The sequence below is a fragment of the Telmatherina bonti genome (genome assembly GCF_933228915.1).
Source record: "Telmatherina bonti genome assembly, chromosome: 3".
Lineage (NCBI taxonomy): Eukaryota > Metazoa > Chordata > Actinopteri > Atheriniformes > Telmatherinidae > Telmatherina > Telmatherina bonti.
The window spans coordinates 31,396,269-31,405,616 of NC_136621.1; the positions used below are offsets into that span (position 1 = coordinate 31,396,269).

Here is a 9,348-nt window from a genome sequence, read left to right on the forward strand (position 1 = left end):
AAGACAATTCAAAGTGCTTTACATGAAACTCTAAATGCATTACAGATGGTGTAAAAAAATAAAAGTACATGAATTTTATTATAGCAGTTTGTTTTAACAAATACCAGTTACTCCTGTATTCTACTGAGACAACACACTAGGAAACAGTTTAACCAAAGTGCACATAATCATGTTATATGTTTAAATGATAAGTGTTGTTCTTCACATTTCTTTGCCAAATCTTCAAACATGCTTGGTTTTGCAAGCCTTGTTATCACGCTTCATAATAAAAAAAATACTTTTAAGATAATTAAATTTGATCATTTAACTAAATGAGATTGTAACTCCCATATTTGGGAGTTACAAATTATTTATTTTAGGTAAATTTTCTTTTTATTTTAAATATTTGATCAGCTCTCACAAATAGTCCTTACTGTATCAATTCTTGAGTATGGATTGAAAGTGAGGCCTTGTGATGGAGTGGCATCTAGTGGCCAAGATTTTTACTCCTCAAACAATCTGCTCACTTTGGTTTGTACTCACCATGCAGTCATTTAAAAACACACACCCTTCATATTATACTTTTCTCATTTTGACAAAAAAAAAACACCAAAAAGTTTTCATGGGACATCTATATATCAATAATAATAAAAAAAAGATTATCTGCAGTCTTTAACATTTGTGTATTTTATATGGGGTGTGGGCTCTCTTTGTCTGCCGCTCTCTCTTTCTATCTCTGTAGCTCCAAAGACCCTCCCAAAATTAGCATCCCTGGCCCTGAAATACTTGATGTGAGTGAGTGTGTGCATGTCTGTGGAGCATTCCATTTTGTGTGGTGTGTGTGTGCTTGTCTTGAATACAAAAGGGCATCTTCACAGGTTCGACACAGGCACGTACTGGTGTTTGCAAAGGATTTCCATTTACCTTGTTTCCTCCAGCCACAGGTAAATTTTTTACCAGAGTTTTTACATTCTTTTGCAATGCTGGTTAAAGGTAAATGAGGACTGCTGTCTGCAATGAGACTTGTGTAACATACGCAACAGAAAACAAAAATCTCACAGATAAAATGAGATTTTAATTAATGCTACATTAAATTTTGTGCAAGATCTTATCAAGGCATGAGTTAATTTAATTTTACTGTAATGTGCTAATGTTGTGTATATAGTAAAACTTAGATGCCAATTTACAGCTATCTATAAAGATTCATATGCTTTATACATAATTCATAGTTTTAAAAAAAGGCTTAATCTTTTTAAAGAGTTGGAGATACTGTACAATGCCAACAATAAAATTAGGAGTTAAAGTCAGTGTGTCTAATGCTAATTTTGCTTCTGAGTTGTACAAATCAAAGAACATTAAGTCATTTATTGCTTTAGTTTAAATACCAGACAATCTTTCCTCCCACCTTCACCGAAGTCAGAGTTGGTCTGGCTTGGATAAGTCAGTCCTTACTTTTTATTAAAGGTAGAGCCATTATTTCACTAGATAGAACCAGCCATGTTTGTATTTTTTCTGCCCAGAGAGTCAAAAAAGTTTGTGGACTTAGTCAACTTTTTCCAGTCTGGTAGCTTCTGATGTTTACTTTGGCGCTCAATGTGACTTTTGAGAGTGAGGCGCATCTCAGAGGCCTGTTACCTTGACAACGGTGGAGGCCAGTCCCACAGCTCCTCTTGTTATGAATGTGCAGGCAGCATACAGATGCAGCTGTCTACTTCAACTTTGAAATAGATGCCAATCTTAGTTGGAATGATGATTCGCTTCTCAGACATTCAGTTCTGCTCTGACTTTTAATAGTATGCTTCCTGTAATACAATTTTAATGACTCTTTTATGTTTCAGGTATGAAGACCTGCTTAGTGTTTATCTTTCTACTGGCAGCGACTTTTACCCTGTCTGTAAGTCGTAAGATTACATTTTTAAAAAATGTAAAATCTGTAATAACAAGACTTTTGAATAAAAATATGACCTTTAGTTAATAAGATGATTGCCAATGATCACTTATATCACTTTTAGGTAAAAAGTAAGCCTCATGGAAAACATCGTGGATTGCATAAATCCCCACACACAACCAAAGAAAAGGTATAAAAGTGTATAGATATATAAATATATTTATAATTCTCAAGACATAAGAATGAATGTTTCTCCATTTTCTTTGTTAAGGACTCGATCACAGAGGAGGCAAACAAACCACAGGTCTTACCCACTTTAGTGCCCTTTGAGGCAAGCAGCCAAGAACAGGAAGATGAGGAACTGAGCTCAGAGCCTAATGCTAATTCTAAGAAGGATGATGAAGATGCGACTGGAGCGAGAAAGAAAAGCTCTGCGGTCCTGTTGAGTGAAGAGGAACTGGTAGACCTGCTGAAGAAGGAGGCAGAAGAAGAGGAAGAAGCTGAAGAAGAGGAGCTGGAGGACAAAGAAGTGGAGGCTGGTGAGGCTGTGAGGGGGACTGATGATGAAGAAATTGAGGGGGAGGAGAAGAAGTTGGGTGACAACTTGGAAACAAAAGGAAAAGGTGACATAGAAGCAAGCGATGACAGTGTTGAAGATGAATTACAAGAAGAGGTGGAGAAGATACCTATCGAGGCCGAGAAGCCTGATGGTAAAATAAGTGACAGGAGCGAAAAGGTCGGATTGCTTGAAGAACCGGAGAGCAGCACAGAGTCAGAGATCTCAGAAGATCTTGATTATGCTGCTGATAGTAGTATTCTTCAGCCTTTTGAGTTTGAGTCTGCCAAAATCAGCCCCAAAGCCGATGATACAGCGTCTATTTCAAAAGGTGTTCAGGAGACTAAAAAGAAGGACGTGAGTGAAAAAGACCTCAGTACTGGTGATGACGATTATCAAGACATGCAAAAAATCCAGGCAGAAGACAATGAACAAATCCCTGAACAGGACAAGGACAAAGAGTTGTTGAACAAATCTAAAGAGATGAGCAAGAAAGACCCTGGGCCAAATGTGGATCCTCAAGAGCTAAAGAGTAGCACAGGGTTTGAGACTGGCTCACGGCTGTCTGGAGGAGAGGAAGACAAGAGTAAGAATGACAGTGGAACTAACTCCAAAAGAAAGACAAGGAAGCAGAAAAAAAACCAGAGAGCAAGGAAACACTCTGTGCAGAGGGATGAAACACACCCTGCACAAGGAGAGAGCCAACAGGAGTCTGAGGGCAGCAGCAGTGAGAATACAGTCCACAAGGCAAAGAGGAGAAGGGCAGGAAAATGGGTAATACATCTGTCCTTTCAAAGTGGTTGATCAAAAATCCCATAAATACAATGACTCACACAACTAATATTCAAGTTCTGCTTTCTGTAGGGTTTGAATATCCTTCTGTTGCTTATTTTGGTTTTGCAGCCCTCTGCAATATTTGGTCACCCTCACAGCATAGGAAGATTTATAAGTTCAGAACCTGCTGTGCACAACTCGTTCAAAATGTAAAGGTTGTCAGAGTTAGAAAATTACAGCAGATTTGAACAACCAAAAAACACATTTTCCTCAACAAGATAACCACCACACAAAAATATTCCATTCAAGTACTAAGGAACTGCAATACCTTAGAAGAACTTAAATATTACTCTATTACTATTTCAGCAGTTTAAACATACTCTTGATATTTTGCAACTTGAGAAAAGTGACATACCAGGATCCCAAATAGATGTCTGATGATGGGACATTTGCAAAAGCAACAATCAGAGACTATCTTAATGGAATTAAGTTTTGAGAAATTATCAATAACCACATCCCTGATAACATTTATGTTGGGTAGAAACCTAGATAGTCCAACATCCTGACAAGTTTTAGAAAAAAAAAAAAAAAAAAAATCATTTGCATGTAAAATGTAAAAAATAAAAACAATTGTTAGAATTTTCCCCCAAACACGTCAAATAAAACAAAAATAGATTAAAAAAAAAAAAAAAAAGATCAGAGAATGTCCCTTAAAGAGATGCTGTTAATGAATCTAATCTGGTGTATGCAATCGGTGTTGTAAAACCAAAAGCAGAAACAATTTAAATGTATGACTGGAAAACATCCTTGATTTAACTCTGCAGATGCCATGAACCTGCTGGTTGTATTTACATCTGCTGAAATCTGATCATAAATATTTAAATAATTTATTATAAACAATATCTTCTTCATAGTTAACAAAGTTGATGTGTTTCTTTCCAGGGTCCTTTAGTAGGTGTGAATCCAGTGCAGATAAGAGCTTCCGTGGATCTGTATCCTGATTCCAGGACCCCTTTTCGTGGAGGCATACATCTCTCAGAAAGCCCATCTGGTCAGTGTTTATTGTTATTTATTATTATAAAGTGAAAAAGCTACACCACTCACCCCATGACTGACCTGAATGTTATAAATTTTCAAGCAGCAACACAATCAACTCATTATGTTGATCCAACACTTAAACGTTTAGATCTCTGTACCACATTTTAAAATAATTCACTTATCATTGTAACCAGAAATACAAATATACAAACCAATTCAGAACAAGTTCAATGTCACTTTTATATGGAATTATTTAGTTTCCCAAATCTTTAGTGATCCTTCTGCAAATTGAAAATTGAACCTAAGTAAAAGTACATACTAACTTATTCATTTATCTATTTTCATTATGGTAGAACAATGTCCTGTTTGCTATTGACAGATTTAATGCAAAGTTTAATGAGATATTGTTTGGAAGGGTTCAGTAACATGTGAGGCAGTGTGCTGTTGACCTGTCTCTTGCGCAGATGTCACGTAGAATTGTAGAAAAATAAATATATGATCTGATACAGTATGCATCACATGTCACTTTATGAACTAAAATGGTCCTAAATGGTGTCTGGTCAGCAACCTTCACCATCTACTGACTAATGCACTAACCCAACAGTCTCACAGGGGAATCTGCTGACTGGATCATTTTGCTCCAACTTCTGCATGAATAGTTCCCGCTCTGCTTCACAGTCACTACCAAAACACAGCTCTGCAGGCTTAAGGAGTGAATAAGAGAGATCAAGTTGAATTTAATCACTAACCGAGCTCTAACGACAAAGGAATGTGGAGGATTCATAGCTGTGTTGTTCATAGCTCGGTGGTTTCCACTAGAAGAAAAGACTAAAACATTCATGAAAGTAAAGCATTTTAATCACTGTTTTTTTTTTTTTTTTTAAACAATTAGAGTTATTAGTCAGAGGTAACGTTTTCTGTATTCTTCAGATCCATGCAACAATTTCCGTTGCAAGCGTGGAAAAACATGTAAACTGGATGCAGATGGTAAGCCAGGCTGTGTGTGCCAAGTACCGTCAGAATGTCCATTAAGCGTTAATGAATTTGAACGTGTAAGTATAAGTATGTACAACCTGCTAAGGACGTGATTGGGAAACTTGACTTCTGTTTATATTGACAGTTTTCTTTTCATTTAGGTTTGTGGGACAGACAACAAAACATATGATACATCATGTGAATTATTTGCAACTAAATGCAACTTGGAGGGGACCAAGAAAGGCCAGAGACTTCATTTGGACTACACCGGCCCATGCAAATGTAGATTAGCCTCTTATTTTTATCTATTGTTTATTTTTGATAGAATAAGAAACTTAGTTTTTTCTCTTTTGTTCTCTGTCCTGGTCTTCCTCAGTAATACCACCATGTGTGGAAACCGAGTTGCTCCAGTTCCCCCTACGAATGAGGGATTGGCTGAAAAATGTGCTGTTGCAGCTTTTTGAGCAGGATACCATGTCACCTGGCTTCCTCACCCCAAAACAGCGTTTTAGAGTAAGTCAGAAACATATGGTCAGAAAACTCAGATAATCTATAAAAGTATTTTTAAATCTATCAATGCATCTTGGCTTCTCAAACATTTGTGGCCTAAACATTAAATATATTTTAAAGGACACATTGGGTTAGGAACTTCATTAAGAATTAAAGTGAATTTGAATCAGCATATTCATTTTTTATGATTAAAAAAATCATGTAATGTTAAACATATTTGGGTATTTGCAGTACTGGGTCAGCACCAAGTAAATTTTAGGGGATTATATCTAACCTTATTGCTGATGCTTCAAACAAAGTAGCAAAATCAAATATGCTGTCTCTGACAAAATGCTGGAAATCTGCCTCAGGAAAATCCTCACAGCTTGCTCCAGATTAAAGTAATCATGCTTCATGAGTATTTCTGTTTGTAATGAATTCTAATTGATGAAAACAATACTACTATACTAGTTTGCATTCCTCTAGGTGAAGAAAATCTTTGAGAATGAGAGGCGTCTTCGTGCTGGAGATCACTCCATTGAACTGTTGACACAGGACTTTGAGAAGAACTACAACATGTACATCTATCCGGTACATTGGCAGTTTGCTCAGCTTGACCAGCACCCTTCTGACAGGTACATTCTGATCATTTGCATTGAGACTCATTTTTAAAATGCTGCTGCTGGCTTTACAAACACAACTACTTCTTCTCCAGGAAAAATCTTGAATTGTGTCATGAGCCTCTAACCTCCAGTAAATAACTACACCATGCAGTTTAAGTTGAAAAATTCCAAATTATAAAGTGGCCTGACTTTTTTATGGATTACTGCTAGATATTGATTATTAGTCTGTAACTGACACGTGTGAAAATAATTGCAGAGAAAGAATGCATATTCTTTGATTAAGAACCCTAAAAGATGTATTGCATTGAAATGTTAGTTATGTGGAAGTATTGCTACGAAATGTTCTCAGAGATTTGCAAAAGTGCTCTGTGCAGAATAAAATACATAATCCATATTTTCATTTCAAGTTACAATTACTAAGACCAGAAAGTAATTACATGAATTTAAGTGGCACTCATTCTGAATGTCTATAAGGCTGGGACTAATGATAATTATTTTTCTAATCAGAAGTTCCTCCAGTAAACACTAAACTGAAAAAGTAAGAAATGCTCTCACAGGTGATTAAAATAATTTTATCTAAGTTCAAAGTTAATCTTTTTTATGAACAGAAATTTCACTTAAAAGTAACTAAAACTTTAAAATAAATATAATGAAGTATATGCAGTAACGTTGTATAGTATCAGTAAAGTACCATAAAAGACAAGTGCCAAATTTTTAACTTAAGAACAACCCTTAAAGGGATTCTGTGTAACTTTTGGCCACTTGTTCAGCCATGACAAACTTCAATTTAAAGAGGAGGAAAAATAGCACAAAGCAAAGCCCTTTGTGCTTATAGAGGAGGAACCGTAAAGCAAAGCGCTCCAGGTCACATGATCCCATGAGAGATGGATTTACTCATGCAAAGTTAATATATCTGGTTTCTGAAGACGGCAGTCCTCTTGGAGTGCTAAGTTAAGTAAGTGCTAGTTACTCCAGAAATCATCCATTATTATTCACATTAGACTAATGTTTGGGTCAAAAGTTACACAATATCTATTTAAGTTAAATAATATACTTGTGTGGCATACCAGGACACATACTACTGAGTTAACATGTAAACTACATGTAATCTACAGTCACTATTCGCTCACTCTCTATGCAGGTACTTGTCTCACTCAGAGCTGGCTCCACTCCGGGTCCCCCTGGTGCCGATGGAACACTGCACCTCTCTCTTCTTCCAGGAATGTGATGCTGACAAAGACAAACAGGTGTCATTCAAAGAATGGACCTCCTGTTTTGGTATCAGAAATGGTGAGAGGGGGCATTTCTTGAAAATATTAACTAAGACCTACAAAATGTAACTAAGTAAATCCTTAAATTTTTTAGAAACCTTCCAGTCTTCCAGCTGTGTATTTTTTGTATTTGTTTAAGCAGAACAAATGGCTTGTATTTGCAGTCAAAGAATACAGTATGTGACATCTGGTGGTTGTGGCAGTAACAGCAGATGGATTCTAAAAACTGAAGGTATAACAGATGCATCAACAAGTGGAAATCCATGTAGGTGATGCATGTGTTATAAAAATAATGTGTTTATATCCTGACTTTTGTAACCTTAAAGAAGTAGATTTTATTCATATCCAACCAGAGGTGTTTCAATAAAGTATTTTATTATGTGAATATAATCAAATTTAAAAAAAGAACAGTTGTCATGCTGGTCTTAAACTCATATTATGGATGTGTTATTGTTTGAAAGTGTGACCTGATATTGTGCCATCCATCTGGCTCTCCTTTGTTTCTATAAACATCCTGTCATTTACATCTGCTTGAAAGTGGAAACATTTCTGAATCATAGCGTCCCTCTGCTGCCTTTATTGGGCAGTAGCTTACTAGTTGTTGTAACAAGGCATAATTAAAAGTGCAGCATGTAACAAAATCCAAGATCAGTGACAATAAAATGTAATATATCATTAAAAATTAATGTTCGTTTGGCATAATCATGTTACCAAAATAACTTGAGTATTTATTCTCTTGGAATGAACCATAGCTTGAGCAGCCAAGCAAACAGCCCATTTCACTGTTTCAAATGACAAAAACTTCTGTAAAATTCATGTTGGGATTTTAAGGATTTACAAGGCAATTGTGCTGGTTTGCAAAATATTTATTCCTTAATGTTAAAATTAGATTATTTTCTTAATTAATTGACAACAAACATTTTGATTTAACGATGGTGCACCTCTAATTCTATGCAAATTTTCTCTCCACAGATGACATGGATGTCAACCTGCTTTTCTAGGAATGATTTTTTACCTCATTACCTACTCATCTGCAAGCTTACAGAAGCCATTCTTGTAACCATCTGGCTCATGATACTTTGTTGAAATGTTAATACACAAAATTACAGATAAAAAAAAAAAAAATCATTTTACCTCCTTCTTTATGAGACAAGTGTTGTTCATCTGTTACCTTGTGATATAGTAAACTTGGACATTTCGGTTGGTAACCTGTAATTTAGATTAAGCTGGTAGAATAGTTCATTAGAATGTAGTAGAGTTATATCAGAAACTGTTTTCTAATGCATTCCAAACTTGGGGAAAGTTTACTACAGCTTTTTAAATAGAAATGATGTATAGCATGCAATGCCAGGCTCAAAAAGAACTGTTATCTGCTTGTTAGAGTGATCTATGCCTAAATTACTCCATAAATCAAGAAGGTTTAGATAAATTCCAAACCACTTGTGTTAAACTGCTTCTGCAAATCAGTATCTGTTGTTTAAGTTGGTAGGAAAACCTGAAAATGTTTTGTGATCTTATAATCTATTATAGCAGCAATTAAAATCTTACAGACAACTAAAACTTCACTTGAACACAGAATATTTGTGTGCACCCTGTCATTAAAGATGACTTCTGTTTCTTTGATGTTCTGAAATAAAGTCATTGCATCATATGAGCGGATTTATCCTGGAGCTAGTCTGCAGTTTATTTGCTCATTTATTCATTGTTTCTGTGTGCCTTCTTCACATTATGATATGTCCTTGGCACCATTGGGTT

General features: G+C 35.8%; 1 protein-coding gene across 1 annotated transcript; it reads left to right on the plus strand.

Annotated features, from left to right (window-relative positions):
• Positions 1 to 1,819: 1,819 nt before the first annotated feature.
• sparcl1 (SPARC-like 1) lies at positions 1,820 to 8,594 on the plus strand (the record flags this gene model as incomplete). Its single annotated transcript, XM_079263771.1, has 10 exons — positions 1,820 to 1,873; positions 1,992 to 2,057; positions 2,139 to 3,197; positions 4,140 to 4,248; positions 5,166 to 5,287; positions 5,372 to 5,492; positions 5,587 to 5,723; positions 6,186 to 6,334; positions 7,464 to 7,612; positions 8,566 to 8,594. The coding sequence occupies 10 exons, from the start codon at positions 1,820 to 1,822 to the stop codon at positions 8,592 to 8,594; spliced, it is 1,995 nt and encodes a 664-aa protein (XP_079119897.1).
• Between the last annotated feature and the right edge of the window lie 754 nt (positions 8,595 to 9,348).